Raw genomic sequence first — 24887 nt, 5'->3', positions numbered from 1 at the left:
CTATATTTTTACTTAATACTATATTTTTACTTAATACTATATTTTTATTTATGTTATGTTATTATATAACATATTTTATTTTTTCTTTCCCTTTTCCCTCTTTTTTCCTCTTCCTTTTTCTTTCCTTTTTTATTTATATATTTTTTATTTTTTTAATATCTTTTTAATTTTTCTTATTTTTTCTTTCTTTTTTATTATTATTATTTTTTGTTTGGAAGTACCAGGGAAGTACTGTTACCTTACCCGTTTCTGCCGCCAAGCAGTAACTTGAGCATTACTGCGCTCCTGATTGGGAGGGTATGGGTGTTGGTGTAGTTACAGGCACGTAGGACTTACCAACTTATGTCTCAGGGTGACAGGCACAGTGGCAGTGTCCCTCAGATTTTTGCGATTTAAAGCTCCGAGTGGCACTGCAACTGTTATGGACACGCGTGTAATTTACCATCAGCACAGCTTGTTCGTCCCGTCACTTGATAGGATAAAAAAAAGAAAAAGCTGACTCAATACACGCATAAAAAAAAAGACCTTGTCCGACTTTGTGAGGTGATCAGTAAATACCTCTATTCACGGAATGGCGAGGAGATCAGAAAAAGAGCTATGGGAAAGTAACGACAAAAGCTTTCTATTCTTCGATTCTATCAAAGAAACGTAATCCCTCCAATTAAATAAAACACCTGAGACTTGAAACCAAAAATTGTGAAACAAAAAATGTAAGACTACCTTTTGCGACTTTTTCCTTAGTGATTTGTAAAACTAGTAAAAATTATTTAAAGGTTTTACACCGTAAATTTATAATTTTTACTACATTAAAACTCATTTTGAACCAGCTGTCAGTTTATATACAGTTTTTAGGGCTACATTCAAGTTAATAATAATATAATTCTACCCATATATACCCATATATATTACCAATCTATTTAAAAAATATATATTGTGGTATTATGTACCAAATTAGTCTTAAAATTAAGTCATTACATTAAGTAATACTTACAAACGTTAAATTTAAGCTCCATTTGCAAAACGAAAAATAATGATTAAGTAATATAAAAAAGACTTATCGAGTTCTTAGTTTTCGCGATTGTTACACATAGGAAATGAAACTATTTTTCCGGATTTAAATCGCGTATATTTGTTTTTTCAAACAACTTTACAGGTCCTTTACAGGTCCCATGGTCACGGTTGACTGAGGTGTTATAGTCTTCGACCGAGGCAGTCTTCGAGTTATGTCTAATATTGATGCAAACCACCCTATTTTTTCACTATAGTTACAATTAATTAAATACCTTATTTTTAATTTTACAAAGAAAACATCCCAATTTACGCTACGTTAAGTTTTAGAAATTATTTTATTGAACGAATTTTTATTAAGTTCTATTAATTATTGCTTGAAAAAACAAATATACGCGATTTAAATTCGGCAAAGTAGTTTCATTTCCTATAAAAAAGACTTGTTACTTTACGCTATGTTCCATATAAAATTGATACATGAACCGGCTACTTTGTTGTAAATATCCACAAATATTTATGTTATTATATTGATTAAGTATGATTCAATGTAAACAAACACTTTTTAATACGGATGGTCAGTTTTATTAAGACGAAATTCCGAGCAGAGTTATTTATCCGCTTCAGGCAATTGGAACCTCCGGTCACAGTATACGCGATAACAGCAAGTTTGTAATACAATCATTCTGCTATTTCAGTGCTAAGTACCTCGTAATGTATTTTATGTTCCATATAGGGTGGAACAAAAAGGTGCGACATATTCCAACTATAATTGTACGCCTGATATGAAATATATTTTAATTAAAATTAAATATCTATATAAATAACTTGTTGTGTTTGTCTATTGTATGTTGTGGTAAGCTTTGATTGAGGATGAGATGAAGAGGAGGAGATCTAGGACATATCCTAGATATAAAAAAAATTGCATATTATATAATTGCCATACATACACAAAACATGTATAACATTGTTGTAGAAAGGAATTCCGAAACAAGGATCAGGTTTGTTTGTAACAAATATGTGTCCTACGACAACTTTCATGGGCATAAGTCTTTTTAAGATGATAATTTCACCTGCACCCACACTCTTCAAAACCGGAACGCAGTAATGCTCACATTACAGCAAAACTAGTAAGGTAACAATATTTCCCTGGACGAACTTTTTCACAAGAACTGCTATTAAAGAAGGATCGCGGCATCCCGTATATTTTGTGACCTAGGGTTTTTGACGACGTTCATTAAAGAGCCTTAGTTTGATGATGAATAATCCCAAATCTGCCAAATTCTGCTACATTTAACAAAACGTTAACATGTTCTGCCCCAAGAAAATGAATAAAAATTAAATCTGCCCAAATGGTAGAAATCTGCCACAAATGGTCACACTTATTCTCAGTCTCAATGTAACATTGACATTGGCAAGAGGCCTCTAGTCAAAACGTTCCTTTGCTAACCTTTTATCTCTCATTTATATATTGTCTAAATATTTTGTTTGTTGTGTTTTAACGTTGTGTTTTAACGAAAATAACGAATAACTCACGTATCACTCACGACGGAAACTGTCGAGTCACCGCCGCGAAATCTCATGATTAAGGACCACGAATTGGTTCGAAACATGTCGAGCAAAAATTCAACTTAAATACGTGAGTTATCCGTTATTTTCGTTAATATGTCTGAGTCTCACGATGGTATTCTATTTAACATTGTGTTTTATTTTTTATTTTATATAATTACTGTTTAATTGATTATTTGATTAGGTATTTATAGGTATTTATAGCTTTCATGTATTATGTGTGTACCATAAAATAACCAATACTTTAGGTAGGTAAACATTCAATCATGTTTCAAATGAAACGTACATACAAGAACGTTACTTAGTCTGTAATGGAACCTTATCAATTGTGTTGTGTTCTTGCATTTATTTTAAAATACATTTCGTTACAATTTCTTTATTCCAGTCTTCTAAAAATATTCAAAAATATATTGATAACTAGGCATAAACTAAAACGTAAAATTATACTAGCGAAGTGTATGAACGTATCTTTCTTGATTTTATAATTATTGGGCCAGCTTTCATCATCATTCTTTATGATTTAGATCTGAAAAAAGTAGTTTCATTTCCAAGTAGACTTACTGCTTTTAAATTATCTACATCCAGTATTGGAGTGATAAATAGACGTCGAGACATAACCACACCGACCAAATTAAAGAGCCGCTCGCTCCCAACAGCGCCCGTATAAATTGGCGATATTAATCTTTGTCACTTAATACTCCATAAACTTCACTCTGATGAATTACATACCTGTTTAAGAGAGGTCTCGAAATTCACAGTCGAATTTGGTTGTTCTGTACATTCGATTCATTTACAAGTTGTCTACGAGAATGGAGCTTCCAGGTATCGATTCTACCTCTGAAATAGAGCATTAGTAAAATCTACACGTGTCTTGAGGCCCCATTCTCGTAGATATTATCAGTGATAGCATAGTTACGTTAACTTTTGGGTTTCATATTGGAGCTTCATTTCCGGGCACGGAGCGTCCCTACTGCCCTTTCGATTAGCAAGTAAGACAGAGAATTTATTTTTGACCTATGACGAGCATTGGGCTGTCATCAGCTAATGTGGAGTTATAAAAAACATACACTAAAAATACATTACACAAAATAACACCATGATTATTGAGAAATAGTCACCAATGTCTGCAGGCAATACATGAAAATAAATAACACATTCCTAAACAATTACTAACACAAAAGGTTATCAGAATTTATTAGTGTTAATACAAAGAACGAACACTTTGAATAAATTCCTTCGATCTGGCTGGATTTGGACCAATGTCTTCCAGAAAGTGCTAGACGCTATGCCAACTAAGACACGGAACAAACTAGCGGATCTTACGAATTTTTCTGTGCTTGTTGCAGATCTTTGTTTTTGGTTTTTAATGACTTTTTTGCCGTAGCGACACCATATAGTTTGCTGGAAGATGTTGGTTCCAATCCAGCCGGATCGAATCTTTGTATTAATAATTTATAACAAACTAGTGAAGTAAATTCACAAAATAATAGTTCAGTTACTGATCGCAAGCATTACTTTGTATATATAAGACTTTAGTAGATTTTAGGTAGCTCTAGAGCTCTTTGTGAAAGAGTTCGTCGGAGGAAGTATTGCCAGCGTGCCTATTTCAGCTGTCAAGCAGTAATGTCAGTATTACTGCGTTCTGGTTTTGAACGGTAAGGGTACTGGTGAAATTACAGGCATATGGGATTTGTCAACTATGCCTCAGGGTGACGGATGTAGTGGCGGTGCTCCTCAGATCTTTTCAATTTAAAGCTCTGAGTGGCAATGAAGCTGTCACGGATAGGCTGAAGCTTACTACCAGGTTTACGATTTGTTAGTCCCATCATACAAAATGATTTTTATGGTTGGCCGAGGTTTATTCAATAAATTTATTATGTTTACTTGGTCCAACGGTCTTTCAAAGTTTTTTTTTTGTGAAACACGTTGCCATGACCAATTATAAAGTAGAATATGCTATATATAGACTCTCTAGTTCTTTCAAATGAATATAGATGATATTGACCCATATTATGCAAACACTGAATCGCGATGTTAATATTCGCCCTCGAATAGTGACTACTCCGACCGAATTTTGATTATGGTAGACAATCAACGCAGCTATCAGTAGGCATCTACGGGTCGCATCCTTTTGGGAACGGCCGCACAAGACCGATCTGATAACTGATTTCGTACTTTTGATCATACACTGTCACCTACTACGTCTGCCGCTCTCGTCTTTCTCGAAAAGAGCGTGTGGGACATTATCTATCTTGAATCTTGGACTGAATTCGATAACGTCATCGAAATGCTCAACATAGCTTGAAAGGGTTATAATTGTACACAGATTAAATGAATTATATAAGATCTCAATCTATAGTTTCACTTTCACGTATCGAATAGCTAGTTACAAATAATATCATGTTTGCTGTATTAGAAGGAAAAAGTTATAACTTCGACTGAGAAGTTCGCAACTTGCGCCTCGAGCGAAATAACTTATTAATACGATACGAAGAATTAATGTTAGTGTAGGTTCAAAGGACAGAAAATGTTTCTAATTAGGGGAATAATTTTGTTATTGTACGGAATAGATACCTCATAGAACTAATTTATAGATCAAAATCAGACAGCGTTTAGTTGAGTCATGTTTTATTTAATAATTTTAATCAAATAACAAAATAGTTATGCAGATTATTTTTAGAAAATTGCTTTCAGATCTACTCGCGTCTATAACTAGAAATAATTCGCTTTACTGAACTAAAAAATGTAAAAGAAGCATAAAATTCTTTTGAATACAAAAACAGTTTTACTTCAATATTTGGTTTTAGGTGATTCAGCTGCTGAGTATACAGGGTGACATTATTTTAGGGTCGTTTACTTAAAGAGATGATAGTAATCATAACATCTACCACATTTACTGTGAGAATCCTTGTGAAATCCGAGAAAAATATCCACATCATCATTATTTCAGCCAAATGCGTCCGGTGCTGAATTTAGGCTTCATCCAAAGAATGCCACAACGACCGCTTTTTGTGCTGCTTGCAACTCTAGTCTAAGTCGCTAGGTCCTTCACTAGGTCATCGATCCACCTTGTAGGTGGTCTGCCCACAGTGCGTCTTCCGGTACCAGTTTTCAAGTGGTGACCGTGTTCCGGAATATTATTTCATATAAAATGTTTTCTGCCTTCTGTATACGGAATAGCTGAATATTGTTTATACTGGACGTTTCCTTTTTAGTTATTTTATTAATAGCCGTACCTAAAGAATTATACATGTTACAAAAATAAATAAGTACGTATTCTTAAATCAAATCTCATTTATTCGCTACAAATAGGGCAGGTACATTATAAATGTTGGTGTTAAAATGAAATTGATCAACTGAATTCAATTTAGTCTTGGCAAAAGCATGCAAATAAAATAATAAAATAGATTATAATATAAGTTCATTAATACATTAGATAAGCTAAATCAAGATTAATATATGCATCGATACGGATCAGTCTTTAAATTTGAAAAAATCGTCAACCGAATAAAATTATTTTTATTAGCTTCGAGTATGTATAAACAGTGCAGAGTTAATATTTTTAGCGTTTTAAAATGGGGGCGACATAATGCATCTGGTGCAAAGTTGCAGATGGCTCGTATACACTTCTTTTGAGCAATGAAAGCTATCCCAAAGTCTGTGCCATTCCCCCAAATAATAAGACCCTATCTGAGTGCTGATTCTAATTACGCAAAATACGCTGTTATTGTTGTGCATTTATACAGAGCAAAAACAAATCTATTTATTTTGGTGCACACTTTCTCTGTTTGTTGTTTCCAATTCAGCTCATAATCTACAATTAATCCTAGAAATTGGTAAAAAACTCTTACTACACGAAGTATAAATAAAAAGAAACAGACAGTTGAAAAGGGTAATTAATTTTTATTACAAATTTGTAACGAAGTGTTATTGACGATTACGATTTGACAAAGCCTGTTCAATGTTCATATTATTGAGTACTATTGTCTCTTAAAGTTGATAGTAATAATACTTAATGATACTAACAAAATGTCATTAGTAACGTATTATTTGATGGTGGCGTCTACACAAAACGAGAAACTGTCAAATTCGCCTCTCTTGGCAATTAAGTCCGCGCGCAGGGTGTATAAGGGTGATGTTACGGAAACCTGGCAACCACACCGCTTTCCCCCTCACCTAGGTATCAAAGATAACCGCGGCAATATACCTGCTGGACACTAATAAATTATGATAAAGCCAGACATGTGCGACCAACACAAAAGAGTACCCGCACCCCTTATCTTGCTGCGTTCGCACTTTCAAATATTATATTTATGTTGGACTTTTGCACGTGTGGTCATAAAAATGGGAAGTGTTACGGTGTCTTCTGTTTGGGTAATAAATTTGTTAAGGTTACTTTGAATGTGATGATGAATGTTGTGTGTTCACACCACATCACTGATCATGACATAGCCGCTCACGCGATGCGCTCATCCTACCGCAAAATGGCGGCTATTTGGTTTCGCAAATTAGAAAAGGATTCAGTTTAAATACAAGTTTTTATAAATAAAAGTTATTATTCTGCATTGCTTAATAAATATCCTCCGTGCTACAACAAAAACATCTCAAATAAAATGCAGTAATACACCGCAAATCCTGCACTTAAAAAGCACTAATGAAATTTTTGGTGTACTTGGGTAATTACGATAATATTCCGTTTGAGTGGTTCTAACGTTTACTATGAAATTAATCCTTAAAATATAGTTTATAAACATTTATATTCAGGGTAAACTTAAAAAACGCTGCTTACGGTATGTTTTCAATAAATAAACACCGAAATCACCAGCCCAAACAATAACACACATGATTGTCGTGACGTATTTTTGAAGTTGTTTATTTTTTTTAAATGACAGACCCTGGCATTAAAAACTTTATGGTTTGCTAGATACCGAAATAGCAAATAGTATTAGTTCTTTAACCTGTTATAACTTCGATATCCGATAAATCGGTATAAAATCATCACCGGCACCTCTAGGTGTGGTATGCGTCTAAGGCTGCATGTATCGCGTGAGCGGATAAAGTAACGCTACCAGCTAGTTCATATAATAGTCATAAGAAGCTAAATTCAGCAGAAATGTTTGAGAACACGTAGGTCTATGGCAAGAACATTCCAGAGTCATGAAATAAACAAAAAATTGGCCAAGACCTGAATTCAAATGAATTTTCGTAAGAACAACTAGCTCTGGGGTATATGGAATGAAATAATATAACGCTCACAATCAACATAGCCCCGCACTAGGGAAACCCTGTGTCGCGGGTGCCATGGACACACACATAGACAACCACAAATTACACCCAAACTTACGAGAGAAATAAATGTAGGCCATACAAGTATTTCTCCCGGCCCGGGAATCGAACCTGGGACCTCTGCGTGGCAGTCCGGCATGGTAACCGTTCGGCCACGGAGGCAGTTAAATAATCCCAATGAAAGAAGATGATATTGTTATAATATAATATACATACAATATAATGTGCACACACACATACCACACACCTATTGCCTGGTTTCAAACTGGAGAATTTCCTGTGCCATGATCAGAGCAACGGAATACACTTTGGAGCACTCCCCAAAACACCCAGATCAGAATCAAATCAGAAAAGTTAATGTCCCAAATTGGTTTTACCGGGAATGAACCAGAGACCTTCGCATTCAGTGCCCACAGTGATCACCATCGTCACCAAGGTCAATGAGGTCGTCATAAGTAAGATTTACAATATTCCATTTTATCAATCATAAAATTATTATCCGAATAATAAATCTTTAGTTACACGTTTCTCATTTAGTGTACAATCAAAAAAGTCTAATATATGAATTTATATAAGACGTAAGATACATATATATGAATTAGTAGCAGTAGAGCTCCTTGTGAAAGAATTCGTCCAGGGAAGTAGTGCCTTACCTATTTCTGCCGCCAAGCAGTAATGTGTACATTACTGCATTCCGGTTTCGAAGGGTAAGGGTGCTGGTAAAATTACATGCACATGGGACTTGTCAATTAAAATATCAGGGTGACGGGCGCAGTGGCAGTGCCCCTCATATCTTTTTGATTTAAAGCTCTGAGTGGCACTGCAACTGTTAAGCACAGGCATATCGCTTACCACAAGATTTGTTCGTCCCGTCACTTAGTGTTATTAAAAAAACATTTGAACATCTAATAACTAAGACTTAGGTGGCACTTCTAAGGAATAATCGTATTTTGAACAATTGTTGTATAATGAGGGTTCTTAAAGTCGAGTATCGTGTAATAGGTACGCGATTTTAAGACCTATGTAATGATTGCATACAATATTTTTTCTACGAGTAAATTGAATGAAACACAAACAATATTGTATAATCAATCCATGACAATAGATCGCATCGCATTGGGAGTCACCGAAGCCCGCATTGAAGATTGCTTGAAGAAAAAGCTATCTACCTGAGATTGCAATGCAGCGTCAACATTCGCACTGCTATTACAGAAGTGTCGTAACTCAAAATGGAGAAAACACGATTTGAAAATGATGTAAAGATAATACTGAATGAATCCAGTATAATGTATATTCTAATATATAAATGAATAATTAAGTATTATGTATAAATAAAAAATAATAAAGTATTCAAATTAAGATTCATTTTGTATTTTTCAGTAGGGGAGACCGGGTCTGGTAGTTCCCAGGGTAAGTTGTTCTCACAGCAATAACTTGCAAGAAAAATATATAGCAATACATGTGAAGCACGTCGTTAAAGCGTCAGGTGATGAGCATTGCCGGCAGCCATTTCAGTTACTCCAGAGACGACGGAAGTGTGTCTATGTGCGTGGAGCTGTCAAAATATCACGAAGGTACATTTTTTTTTGTTTCCATTTATTGGTCTGTCTTTGTTCATTATGGGCCGATTCACACGTAACTTTTCTAAATTGCAGTGACATTAGTAAGGAATCTTATTGTTTGAGTATTTTTTCATTGATTCTATTACTTTGCCTCACAACAACTACCTCAATTGACCTGCAATCATACTTAAAATTCTTGTGACCATTATTCTTTATTTTAAGGATGCGAAACTACAAACGGGCTCATGTCAAATATTTAGACAAGATGACAGAGTCTGATGAAGAAGATGAAGAAATGAGCTATGAATAATATTACAGATGAATAAGAATGTAGTTGTTTTTTTTTAAGTTAGTTGTGCATGATATAAACATTACATACATACAATTATAAAAAAAGTGGTTTTATTTAAGAAAATCCTTGTTATCCTGTCATAATTTAGGGGGAACAATTTACTTCAAAGGCGGAACAACGCGCCCCAAAGCGGGGCTGAATGTTCCGCTCCAAAATTTGTCAAAAATTTGCCTCTATGAAAAAGTCTATTGAGATATTAGTAGAAGTGACTATACTATTACAAAAAGCGATAAACACTTATTCAATATTTCCACATGTTAACAATCAAAGTCTTCATTTTCAATATAAAACTTCAACTTATTTGAAAATCGGAACGTTCAGCCCCGCTCTCCCCTATCTACGACACTATTGTAATAGCAGTGCGAATAGTCCTGAAGATTCCCATTGAAAATACTGGGTGGAGCTTTTTATGAACTTCGTTCCGGATATGGCTATATTATACCCCTTAATTAACAAATAGTTCTTTATTTTTACAAAATAACCTACTTACTATTATACGTAATTATAGGAAAAAATATTACTATTAAAATTTCCTACCTATAAATAGGTACCGCGTGACATGTCATTGAACTCGCACGCATACTCAACAACACTCTAAGCTTTATTGTTTTGGCAGGAGATCAATGACCTTAAAAGTCGTTAAGGGCAGCAGTTGAAACAATTCTTGGCATTTGTGCAAAACAAAGTGGATGTGATGGATCAGATGGGACTGGCGCGTCTCTGTGTCATAACGTTTTCCTCCATCAAAATCCTAATGGCTAAAGGACCTACTGTTTTTCTTTGTATCTAAGAAGACACTGAAGGTTATCCGTAAATAGCACGGTGAAATAGTACTTAACGTAGATGCGTAAGTAGGTACGTGGCTTCGTATTGGTTAAGGAGACAATCAGTCAACTGATGTGGCATACTACTGTGTAGGGTCTCATACTGGATGACGAAAAGCCTATCCGATGTCATGGACATTGACAGAAAGTTTAGGTAGGGCTTTAGTTAGAAGGTCATCATTATCATCACTTCAACCGAAAGACGTCCACTGGTGAACATAGACCTCCCCCAAACAATGCCACAACAATGACCTGTCCAGCGCCGCTTGGATCCAGTGGATTCCCGCAACCTTCACAAGGTCGTCAATCCACCTTGTGAGTGGTCAGATGATCTGCTGGTAGCTAGAAGGTGCAATATGTTGATCCGCTAATTTGCATGGTGAACATGTTTGTATTTTGAACTCACTAGTTGAATAATCAACTAGTTACGGATTCTTACCAAGGCATAAACTTTTATTCTTCCTCCGAGATTTCAACCCATGCCCATGGCGCGTAAAACTGTTTTGAAACACCGAGAGTAAGGTTATATTATGGTAAGGGTTTATTATATCTATCCCTGTGTTTCTAGTATAAAGGACATTAGCCTCCTTACTGATGACTAGCACGTGAATAAAGGTAAAAATGCTAAATTGTTCTTTCAAGACATTTGTTTACTAAGCGCAAGTAAGTGGTTCACTGTTTTTTTAAACAGCATTTTATTTAATAAACACTGACGTACATTGTACAAAGTTTTCCACAAAACTATTTCCCGGAAACCAACAAGTTTAAACACAATATTGGTACAAACATGACAACCTTTTCTATATTAAAAATTCTTTCACCGCAGCACAACTCTACCTCTCATAAAACGAAATATCTAAAACAATATACCGCAAATAGTAAGACACAAAAGGAAATGATGGGCAGAATAATATTATTAATATTTTTCCTTCTGTATTAAAAATTCTTTGAACATCACGAACGGATTTCCCGTATATCCGGTTTTGTAACAAAATCTTTTATTATCAGATAGGTACGTGTACTTCTTGCCATTTTATGTTAACTTTTATTTTCATCGTATTATTATTCAAGCCCGCGACGCTTAAGTAATATAGAATAAATAAAGCGAACGCATATTATATTCAAGATCTAGATAAGGAATCATAGTATGCATTGTGTAATTACAACAAAGTTACATTGCATATATTACATAATTACTTTGCCGAGAGGACGTGTATGTACGTGTGTATACGTGTGTATATATTTGAGTGCACGAGCGATTTCAAAGTATTTTACATATAAAATGGCTTTCCAGAGTCCCTGTTTGGATTTGTTACTTTCACAATATTCCTGGTTTGACGCCATTTAAAATATAGGTTCAAAGCGTTGTGTGTTTATACTTAGTACCTTATGAAATTTAAAAAATAGTTTTATAAAATCCTGTTTGAAGTACATGGACTTTGAAAAAGCACAGATTTGTGTAAAACATTTAAATCAGCGTAAGGCCTGTCTATTAAATTTTATTAGCAGTAGAGCTCCTTGAGTACTGCGACCTTATCTATTTCTGTTGCCAAACAGTAATTAGCGTTACTGTGTTCTGGTTTTGAAGGGTAAAGGTGATGGTGAAGTTACAGGCACATAGGAGTTGTCAACTTATATCTCAGGGCGACGGGCGCGGTGGCAGTGCCCTCAGATCTCCTACATAGATTGCGTGCGTGTAGTTTACCATCAGGTGGACTACTTGTTCGTCTTATCATTCGATATTATTAAAAAATACGATGATCATGATGATGGCCTATCATAACGCAATATTCTCCCTCTTTATCATCTCTTTACTTCAATATAAATACGACAGGAACTTGAAGTCATCATGAGTTGAGCATAATCCAAAATCATATCGGATGCGACGGGACAATAGCGAATCAATTGTGCGAACTATAATAGGTAATTAAGCGGACAATACAGTAGAATAGTGATGTATCGATTAAACTTGTTATTGGTACGATCTTTGGTTTAATGGTAATCATTTTTTATTCCAAATAAACGTATTAGGATGCAGTTAACTCATAGCATTCTAAAAATAAACTTTATTCCAAACTTGTGCCTCTGGTAACCTTACTTTGCAGTCGATCGTGCACATCGAGTATATTCTGGTTATATACTCGATAATCGTACAATATAAACAATATGACTGCCATTTCCGTCATTAGTAGAATTTTGGGAGCTACGAAGCATAACACTATAAAAATGTGCCATAACATCCGTTATAACATGTCACGCACTACTACGTTACACAAAATCATACGACAATAATAAGTTTTTGTTGTCCCTAAAATATTAAATACGCAAATGTTTCCTGTTTTACTTCAATTGCAAGACTTCGTTGCAAATTGATGAACGTTTGCATGATGATGATGATTGAAAGGCGGCATGATTACATGCAAAATGGCTTTGGAAAAGTGTGGGAAAAAAATGATCCAATTATGAGACCAAGGGCATATAGTTAGCCCGACAAATGTTATCATAACCATGCAAAGAAGGACTTCGGTCAGCATTTTGGATACTCTGTCACGGATTTCAATTTTATCCACTATTATTGAAGCTTTTGATGTATCAGTCCCTTTAGAAACAATTTTAGACTAATTTACACATGGTTATTAAACTATTAATTGATTAATTATTTTTTTGGTTGAGTGAGGGGTTATTTAATAAATTGACCATGCTTACTTAGTCGAATGGTTCATTCAAAGTTTAAATTCTTTGTGCAATAATACACCGCTGTAACCAACTATAATATACTATACACTTAGCAATTCCTTTTAAATAATATCAATGGCATTGACCCATATTACTGAAACACTGAATCGTGATGTTAAAGTTCTCCCTCGATTGGTGACTACTCCAACTGAATTACCGAAACAAGCGTGTCGCTTACCACCAGGCGCTTGACTTGTTCGTCCCGTTACTTAGTATCATAAAGAAAAATGTGCAAATGCGAATTTCAAAGCGCCTGATCGAGAGGACTAGTTCCACAATAACAATGATGGGGGTGCGATTGTTAGTACGTGCGAAAGTTAGATTCAAAGCGCGCAAGTGAGAGGACAAGTTCCACAATTGTCACCTAATAGATCAATGTAAGCGTGTACTAGCAACTATGAAATTTTGAATCCAACATTCTCACCTGCTGGAAGTGGAAATTTTGAATCCAATATTAACTTGAATGAGAACATAAGTTCCATAAATTGATAATTAGTGGTTGAGCGTAAGCATGTGCCCGTGTCAGTGCCAGCAAGTGCGAGTATTACATTCAAAGAGCCTGAACGACAGAACGAGTTCCACAATTGACAGCTAGTACATCAATGTAAGTACGAGTGCCAGCGAGTGTGAATGTTGGATACAAAGCGCGCGAACGAGAGGGCGTAGTTGAACGCTAGTAGATCAATGTAAGCCAGCCACTATGAATGTTAGACTCAAAACGCCTGACTAAAAAGGATAAGTTCTACAGTTGATAGCTAGTAGATCATTGTTAGCGCGAGTGCCAGCGAGTGGGAGCAAGGGATGAAAAGTGTGCGAGCGAGAGCGATAGCGAGCGCTTGCTCATTACTACGCGGTCGGCCCCCAGACCTGAAAGATGGGTTAATGACATCAGGTGACCCACAGGTGTTAATGTTAACAGGATAAAAGAGGCACGAGACCGTATCATGAAGTGCGTTGAACATATTTTTAGGATTGACATATTGATCTTTCATTAATATATCACACATGATGTGGTAATTTTATACGCGACAATGCATAATTAACTGGTAAATACTCAATATTGGACAGTGTTTATCAAAAAGTAATAAGTTTTGCTTTATGTACCTATGAACTCTCCCAAAACAAAAGCAAAGGGTGCTATTTCTATAACTGAACGAAATCTAGGCTAAAGCTTTTAGCTGTGTCGTCTGTCTAGATATTTGTAGCCTGTTTTAACTTGGATTAAATCCAGAACACTGGAGTATGCTTCAAAGCATCTACTACGTTATTGGTAACATGTGTACATACATTTTTATACCATCTGTAAAAATATAAGAATTTTACAATCATAGTAACTGACTATTTCTAACGTCATACTCATACTCTATTGATGAGCATATTACAGTTAGAATAGAATAGGATAGAATAAGCTATATTGCACACAAAATAAAAACAGTGACAATACAAAAAAGAAAACATAGTTAATGGTACAATTGGCGGCCTTATCGCTAGACAGCGATCCCTTCCAGGCAACCTTAGAAATTACTACCGAGTTTTAGCTGAAGGTCAGTAATGGTGCACAAAGTAGTTAAACGATGTACAAATTGAACCGAATACATTCTTAAACAAACTTCACAAAAACGTACGTAACGTACGTAAACGTAGTATATATTATAACATGTACTACGTATGTATGTGTAATAATTATAACAAACTAGTGGAGTAATTTCACAAAAAAATAATTGAATACCAATTCAATACAAATTTAATGTACACACGCCAGCACGTCAAGCTACACATTGACGTATCTTGTTCCGTTGCACTGGAGGCGATTTTCGAACAAAAATGTGTAGTTTGATGTGCCGTTGTCTGGTCTGGTCTTTCATTATACATCAGCGCAGAAACGTATTATAGAATTATGAAGTAATGACTTAACTACGCGGCGTCGTGAACTTACAATAACGAAATGCTATTCGGAAAAAGCTCCTCCTTTGATAAATAATGAACCTCAGAATACACAGAGAACCAATTTAAAAAGTTGGTTTTCTAAATTACAAACTTTTTTAAATTGGTACTATCGGGATTTAAACTTGGAACCGCACTTACTTCCAGAGCGCTTAGCTATTTAGGTCGCTATACCTATATATTTTACTACAAAATATAATTCGTAGGTGTTTTTTATAAAGGGTGAAACGGCGTTTCGAAAGATTTCTCAGGGAGCTATGTTTTAGTTTTTCACAACTGTTACAATATTAAAATCCTGTTGAATTTTTTGAAAAAAATCTTTTGAATAAAATTTTAAAACCAAAATTGAATTTAAAACAGGGCGTAAATATTTTAAAACAGTCGTCAAAACCTAAAACAAGTTCCCGTGGAAAATTTTTCGAAATGGTGCTTTCGCCCTTCCTACAAAACACCGAAGATATGTCACTACTAAATACGGATGTTCTATCTGAGGTTTAAAAAGCAAGAGTAATTCATTACAATTTCGTTACATTGTTCCAATATATGGCGACTAAATTCACATTGACCAGGTCAAAATATTTTTATTAAAATGGAATACGACTGATAGCATTGTCAACGCAGTTAACACCAAAATGACAGAATACGAAATTAATCCAATCACACGTTTACTACCCTATTAAAATGTATAGAGCTTTTACTATACGGGATATAAATGCAGACAGTTACTTTCATTTGCGTAATTTAATAGGCTTACAACCGAATAGTATATTGGCAATTTATCATATTCAATAGGCTTAAAAAGTATCCATCCAATTCGGGAATTTATTCTGTGAATATGTCTGTGTATGTATTACCTAAACCAGGTCAGGCAAAAGCAATAAGAATAAATGGACGTATTTGAAAAGACTGATGAGAGTGGAGGTAGCGAAGAGGGTTGTCTGGAACGCACCGGGTGGAGGTCCATCTGCCTACCTCAATGGGAGACAGCCTTGATATTATAGACACGTGTGTACATGTATGCACATATTACACTAGTATTTGCGTTCTTATCTTATCGATGACATACACTACTTGGTACTTGGTACTTGGTGTAACGGGCTGGTGTCCATACATACACATACATACACTATATTATTGTGGCTCAGAACGCTTTGCCGCTATCCGCATTACTAGCAATAGCCGCCATGCCTAAGAGTGGGACGTGTTTGCCATTGTGATGAAAGGATTTTCCAATCGAGATGACGTACTCATCGATTGCCCAGGGTACGCCAGGTGTACAGAGGATATGAATAGTGGGCAATTGCGATGAGGCTCCTTTTGGTGCACTCCGTAATATGTACATAATGCAAAAAATAATTTAGACGACGCCACTACAATGCATGTTTTACAGGGTCGACTGATTATGTTTTACACGCTATAAACAAATGGAACACAAATCAAGTTTTTGCGTTTTCGCGATTGCCACACATCTCATAACACTATTTTTAACTGACTTCAAAAACCAGGAGGGTCTCAATTCGACTGTATTTTTTATAAATATTTTTTGTGTGTGTATTACGCGATTACTTCAACTGATTTCAATGATTACTTTGTTTGAAAAAAATATTTATATCAATAATGATACCACTTAAAGTTGAAGAAAATATTCCACCCCTAAGAGTGGTTACAGACGGCGACTTTTGGCAGCGTTGCAAACGTGCATTCGTGAAATGCGCGACTACATCGATACAATCGCCTATGAATGCCATATGTAGCGATACAATCGCGCGTTTGTATCGATGCAGTCGTGCACTTGCATCGCGTTTACATCGTTGCTAAAAATCACCGTGTGTAACCGCTCTTATGGCAAATTAGGGCATGAATCCGATTTACTCAATTTTACCTGCTTTCTACTAAGCGATTTCAATAACACTTAGGACATATGTAATTCCAATGAACATAAAATGTTATGCTAACCTAGAGTTGTTCTGATGATGGAAATGGCAGACAGATGAGAGGAACTCCTCAACAATGTACAACAGCTACCTTGTATTTGGGCTCATATGATTCATTTTGATGACGACTTCCATATGCGTTTTAGTTTAGTTGAGGATAGTTGAACAGACCGCGATAACGAACACAGCGAAAGTGGGTAAGTAAACTTTTGAGCTGTTTTTGTAATAAAAAAATTATAATGATTATCGGACCGAAGTCGAAAATCATGCCCTCGTCGGTACAATAAAACCACATGTGATCACAAGTGAAGAGTAAAGAAAAAGACAATAATACGAACTACATGACATAAATTACGTGAATGTGTGTCAAGTGACGCGGACGGGACGAAGAAGTCGTGCGCCTGATGGTAAGATACACGCCTGTCCATAACAGTTATAGTGCCATTCTGATCATTAAATATGCAAATACTTGAGGGCCACTACCACTACGCCCGTCACCCTGAGACGTAAGTTGACAAGTCCCATGCGCATGTAATATCATCAGTACCCTTATCCTTCAAAACCGGAACACAGTAATGCTGACATTACTGCTTGGCGGCAGAAATAAGTAAGGTTAAGATTAAATTAAATAGGTTAAGGGTAAGGTAGTACTTCCCTGGACGATTTTTCAACGACTTTTAAGTCGTAGCGCCATCTATAAGAAATCTATGAAAGTTTTAGAGTTAGATACCTTTACAGCTACCAGCCCTGGCCGGAAATTTTTGGTTTGTTTGAAAAAACAAATGTATTCGATTTAGATGTGAAAAAACAGTTTCATTTCAAATTGAAGACAATTTTACGCTTTGTACTTTCGACCGTCTTGAAGTAAGAGACAGAGCTGAATTTAAATACTAAGTCCAAAGGTATATGCCGTTGTCCATGCGAGCACTGTATAAAATGTCACATCATTTATCTTGCGGTTTTAGCTTAACGTTTTTGAAGGAAGTGCGCAGCTCTGCTGGCTTTAAGGTTCTTTATACCAAGCGGAGTGGACAAAACCTATGTTTTCAACAACTAATTGTTATTCGTGAATTTGCTATCTCCACGTCGAAGTGCTTTTTGGTCTTGAATCTGTTGGTTTGCAAAACTCTATTTTGAAAGACTAAAATCCTAAGTATTTGAATTTAGTAGCAGTAGAGCTCCTTGTGAAAGAGTTTGTCCAGAGAAGTACCTATTTCTGCCGCCAAGCTGTAGTGTTAGCATTAGTGCGTTTCGGTTTTGAAGGGTAAGAGTGCTGGTGAAATTACAACTTTTCATATTGACAATTTGTCAACTTACGTCTCGGGGTGCAAAGATGTGAGGAGCAATGCCACTGCGCCCGTGCAGTGGCATTGCTCCTCACATCTTTGCAATTTAAAGCTCTGAGTGGCACTGCAACTTTTATGGACAGGCGCATGACTTGTTTGTCCTGTCACAATTCGACAACGACCGATCGCCGATCCCTATAAATCTGTTGTAATTTTGACATCGCTTCCATAACATAATAAAAGTCATAGATATAAGTTAAAAAATAAAAATTGAGGTATATCTTTCTGTGAATTTACATGTCGTTAACATCATCATTATCAACCCATTTATACGTCCCATAGCTGGGCACTGGTTTTCTGGACTTAGACTATACTCCGCCATTCTGGCTCAATGCAGGTTGGGGACCTCACACGTTTTTCGAGGGTTGTGAACCTTCTTCGACGTGCAGGTTTCATCACAATGTTTTCCTTCATCAAAAAGTTCATGATAAATTTCAAATTAAATTTCGCACATAAATTCCGAAAAACTCAGAGGTGCGAGTCTGGATTCAAACCCACGACCTCTATGTAAAGCTGTAGGTAAATCTACTACCACGGCTTCTATTATTAAAATAATAGTTTATAAATTATTATTTTAATGATTTATGTGTATGTAATGACAATATTTCACATTAAAACTAATATTTAAAACTCAGCGTACAATAACAATAATTCAGTTTCCTGAACATTATAATTTTAAAAATACACACATACATGGAAGGCAACATTTTCATTTAACATCCATAACAAAATATAGAAACACGTCACTTTCTGTTATTTTGTTCTATATTTAAACATACTATAATACTTCAGAGTACGTCAGCATTCGGTCGAGTTTTGGAAATATTCACGTTCAATTTTGGTGTTATTTTACTAACTTTCGTTTTGATTTGTTTTATTAGTTTGCTTTGTGATTTTTGCCAAAAATAAAATTGGTGACTATGATATGATTTTGAAAGTGAAGGTTCTGCTTAATAATTAACATACAAGTACGTTAAGTTTTTTATTATTATAATCTTTGAAAAAATAAGGGCAAATATTCACTAAACATCTTTTGTTAACATAAAACTAATTAAAAGTTTAAAATCCCAGAGGTCTTGTATAGCTCAAGGTGACTTCTACCACATACGCTAACGACAACATACGTTTCACACGTTACTAGGCATAGAAACATTGGAGAGTATCGCTTTCACAAATAGGGTCAACTATAATAGGAAAGGCTGAATGATCGCTATTGACATGCTAAATGGCACTTAGTATATTTGTACTTTGGCAATAGTACACTGATCAAGAGACATAACTCCTCAAATAAAACCGCATTGTAAAATAATTCAAACAGATTGCACCATGTAGTCTCATTTTTATTAAAACGCCCCTAAATTTACATTAAATTAACATCTTCATACTGAATACGTTGATAAATAAAGGCATACAAGGCTCCAAGAGGATTTATGTGTGACTTTCTGTCAGGGGCGTAATGGGACGAGAAATAACGCGACGTAATGTTTCAACATTTATTCGCATTCGTCCTGAGATACACGGGCTTGTTTTGTTTCTTCCGGCTTTGCTTTTTGCATGCATAAAAATAATCACACTCGTATGTATACAATATGGTTTACATACAATTGTATACAGACCACAATACCGCAATACTGTGTGGAACTATAGGGAAAAATGGTTGGGGCAACCTTTGGACGGGAGGCCCTGGTTTTTGCGAGCTTGTCAACCTGTATTTGCTCGTCCCTTACAACACTTAAGACGCTTGAATTACTTCATTCGTTTAAATATACGCCCATTTATTCTTGGTACTTTAGACTATAATAGACGATAGTAATAACTATTCGAAATCTGGTGGACCTGTCCGGACGCAATAGAATTTGACCGTTAATGGTTGAAAAACCCTAATTCATTAGTCTCATTCATTCGCAATGAAAGTAGAGCGGCGAAAGGGATATGAAGAACCAACATGGAAGGCAACATTGGAAGTGGACGCACATGAAGGATGTTTTCAGATCAAATCAAGAATGTTCTTGAAAGGGCTCAAGTGTATTAAGAAGAAAAGGAAATATATGAAAAGACTGAAGAATGCTAGTCAAGCAAGATATGTTAGTCAGGGTAGCGTGAAAGCGATGTCTCTATCTACCCCAATGAGAATTCAACGACGTGACTATACATGGTCTCAATGTTACTTTTAACATAAAGATAAAATGTGAAATTCAAGTGTGAACCGTGAAGCGCGAGTCCGACCCACTCTCGTTCTCTGTGTGTTTCAATAGAGAGTGTTTAACTAGAAAAAATCCTTGTTCTATGAATACCTAAGAAATTAACAATTAAAAAGATCGTTTCCCAAAAAACAAGGGATGCAAAACATATGTAGTTCAAAAAGTAATGGTACGTATTAACGTACTTATATACCTGTATACCGGAACACGCAGGGTTATATACCAGGTGAACCGTTAAATGAGACTTTTTTGATAATTAGCATTCCGAAAAATTTATTTTGCTTTGCTGGTGTTTTTTTATAACATCAAGTAATGGAACGAACGAGTCGTGCGCTTGATGGTAAACTTCACGTCTGTCCATATCCGTTACAATGCCACTCAGAGCTTTAAATTGTTGAGACGTAAGTTGACAAGTTCCATGTGCCTGTAATTTCACCAGCATCCTTAACCTTCAAAACCGGAACACAGTAATGCTGACATTACTGCTTGGCGGCAGAAATAGGCAGCACTACCCTGGACAAACTCTTTTACAAGGAGCTCTACTGCTACCAAATACTAAAAAACTGCTACTAAAAAAGTGTTATTATATACACTGCAGTAACATTTGTCTACGCTGAAGAGGTATTCTTAAAAATATTCACTAGTCTCTAGTCATATAATCACTAGTCACTTCTGTGATTCATGTTTCTGCGTCAATGTGTTTCCTTGTAAAACATAAAAAAACTAAAACGTAAACGATATTTAAAACAACAACTTACCTAAAAGACAGCGTTGTCAAAGGCCGATACGATTTATGGCTATTCGCGTCAGCCATTGGCGTTCCCCAAAAGTCATCCAGCAGCAGCTGTTTTAAGGAATTTTCCCCGGTGACGTCACCATTCGTCACAATCGCAGGTATGTCATCATGTACAAATTCTCCATTCAAACTATTCATATAACTCAACACTGCTGTCGCTGTCACCATAGAATAAATTGCAAAGTCACTAATGTAAATACTTTTTTTTTCCTCACGAACCGTCGGCAGAGAACGCCTCTTCATTTTGGCGGCTAAAATTTTGAGCATCACATTCTTACATTTGCACATTTGGTATAATCTGGAACAAAAAAGAAGGCTGTCAGAGTCGTAGACGTTTGCGTATTGTAATTTGTAGCAAGCTACGATAACGTATCACAGTGCTACGTGCGCCGTAGAGAAGTGCTACGGATGCAACATTAAACTTTGTTTTTAACCGACTTCAAAAAAAGAAGAAGTTCTCATTTCGACTGAATTTTTTGTGTATGTTACGCGATTGCTTCGGCATTTCTGAACCGATTTTGATGATTCTTTTTTGTTGGAAAGTTGGTATTTCAGTATTGGTCTCATTTAAATGTGAAGAAAATATTCCACCTTTAAGAGTGACAAACTAGGGGATCAATCCGGTTTCGCGCACTTTCCGGTAATCGATTTCAATGTAACTTCGCAAAAAGATGTAATTACTCGAACTTGTGAGGTCTTTTTTTTATTAAAAAAGTGTAATTTTTTTTTATTTACTATAAACATAACAAAATTTACATAGTTATAATAATTGTACAGTGCCCCAAAAACCAGTTCAAGTTTTACCGTACACTGCCACTCGTCATCTAATACAAATACACATTACATTTAACTTAAGTGTAGTTACAAAGTAATCTAAGGTATTAGCTCAGCAAACACTGTTAATTTAATTGTAGGGTAAAATACAATGATAGTATTCAATGCTACCTGCCCTGGCCGATCGACACGCCGAGAGATTATGAGTGCCTGTATTATGGCTAAATTATGCAGACATACGGGCGGATTTCTTACACTTGATTCAACAGTACAATGTTTTATGTCATGTATTTTATAGCCGACCTTTGGACCTGTCTACAGTGAGGGTACTATTGGCTATAAAAAGACCAGTATGCCTGAAACCCAATATCTAATTAGTCCAACGAGGTTGCGTGATCGTTTGAAATTTTAAAAGGGAAATATAACGTAAAATTTTGATTATTATAAGGGAACGACCTAAAAATATATACAGGTTGTAATCGTTAAGTATGTCCAGGTGATTATTCTGTAAATATAAGGAATATCAAAAATCTTTGAATATATATTGAACGCACTTTACCTAATAAGTAATACGTCATTAATAGGTAACTTTGAAATTTAACATAAAATTTTTTTATGACACAAAGTGACAAAACGAACATGTTGTGTGGCTGGTGTTAACCGATACGCCTGTCCATAGCAGTTGCAGTGCCACTTAAAGCGTTAAATTGCAAAAATCTGAGGGACACTGCCACTGCGCCTGTTACCTTGTTGACAAGTCCCATATGTCTGTTGTTTCAGCAGCACCTTTAACACACACATTAATGCTCACATTACTGTTTGGCGGCAAAAATAGGTAAGAGGTCAAATCGCTCTAAAGTTATTGTAAAACTTAGGATTCATTCATTGTGGTTACCTTAATCACATGTCATAATTTCTTATCAACCAATAATGATTTTCAAGTAGTTACACGTGTTGATTGATTATTTTACCATTTGAAATGAATACCAATTAAAGTATTTATTCCATTATCTATTGAAACTACAATAAATTGCACTGGCTACAAAGCAACATACAAGTACAACTAAAAAACATACTTTTTAAAGTTCGTTCAAAATTCAAAATAATTATCGCTTTTTTCCATTCCTGCCACTGTTTAAAATTTGCGTTAAAAACGTACGTGATTGTGAAAAAATGGCATATTCTAATTGGGAGAAAAAGGATACATCGAAACTTTGTTACAACAATTATTCTAACGGTACAGCGGCCATTATCGCCTACTGAAGGGAGACCTCATTATATACAAGCTCCTTCTTGTAAGTACTTGCTGCAAAGTAAGTATATGGTCTAGTTTTATTTTCCAAAAGTTATTGATGACGCTTAATAATTAAGTGACGTACTTTCGATGTCAGTTTAAAGTAAAGGTTTTTGATATCTTTTATATTTATGAAATAATCGCAAAAGCACACTTAACAATTACACCCTCTGTATCAAATATCTAATTTCGGAAATATCGTTATTAATTAATGAAATTCCGTTAATATAATTTTTTCCCAAAGGAATTTTACTGAAATTAAAATTTTTAACAAAAAATTGTTATCGGAATTTTCATGAAAGTTTTAAACGTTTTTCATACTTGCGAGAGCAGGTTATGCTTTTAAAATTTATTTAAAAAATTTGAAATAAGAGACTGAAATTGCAGGCATTGTAATTAAAATTTATGCATGAAATAACATGTAATTCCGAAAAATTTACCGCTAGGGTATTTCATCACCAATTATACTATGGTTACAGTTTTTTTAAGTAAAGAGAAAGAGGTTTTCTTGCTTTTTTAAGCGTTTTTCCATGTATTAATCAGGTATTAGTAACATTATTGGCTGTTGAAACACAGCTGTTCTTCACTCCACTTTGTTAAATAACGGGCCTTAAGTAGAGGGCTTGTAAGAAATGGTAAGAACTAACTCTTGTAAATAGTATTAGTGACTTTTTAGGGTACCATACAAAAAATATAAGGCGGTCCTCTCTAATTATTGGCAACACAGTATATTTTATATAGTTATTATTTTATATTGTTATTATTTATATAGTTTATATTTTTTATAGTTTTAATTTTTCAAGGTGGAATGGGTCGGTTCTATGTATTCACACGTTAGATGGATAAAACTTTCATACCTTTCCACAAGCACACATAGGAATATGAAATAATAAAAGAAGAAAAAACGTACACGAAACCGAAAATAAAATTTAAAACATCTTGTAGCAGAACTAATTGGGGCATCCATTCTCCTATGAACAGAATCAGGGAGCCTACTATGAACTCTTAGAGCAATCCTATTTAAGCCTGTAAGTTGGATTACCTGTCAAATTCGTACTATGACCACACAAAAACAATTCACTGTCCATGCAGTTTTTTTTATAAAAAATAAGTGCGCATTTAACCTCCATCTGACCTGATGGAAAGTGACGATGAGGTCGAGGATGTAGCATGCACACCTAAATAATGCCTATTCAATCTCGCATTGAAAAGGTCCAAGTTATAGCGTTCGGGGAACAAGTCTGCAGGCAGGGAATTCCACTCC

At 35.4% G+C, this 24887-nt stretch overlaps 1 protein-coding gene across 1 annotated transcript in view; it reads right to left on the bottom strand.

Annotated features, from left to right (window-relative positions):
• Positions 1-24887, bottom strand: part of LOC113235309 (transmembrane and TPR repeat-containing protein 1-like) — a 206033-nt gene that overhangs the window by 82052 nt on the left and 99094 nt on the right. The window contains 1 exon segment of the mRNA XM_026470970.1: positions 21518-21853. Within this exon segment, the coding sequence (XP_026326755.1) occupies positions 21518-21843 (326 nt within the window). The 5' untranslated portion in view covers positions 21844-21853.

The sequence above is a fragment of the Hyposmocoma kahamanoa genome, unplaced genomic scaffold (assembly GCF_003589595.1).
Source record: "Hyposmocoma kahamanoa isolate Upper Pololo Valley unplaced genomic scaffold, ASM358959v1 87, whole genome shotgun sequence".
Taxonomy (NCBI): Eukaryota; Metazoa; Arthropoda; class Insecta; order Lepidoptera; family Cosmopterigidae; genus Hyposmocoma; species Hyposmocoma kahamanoa.
This window is presented reverse-complemented; position numbering and strand designations above follow the sequence as displayed.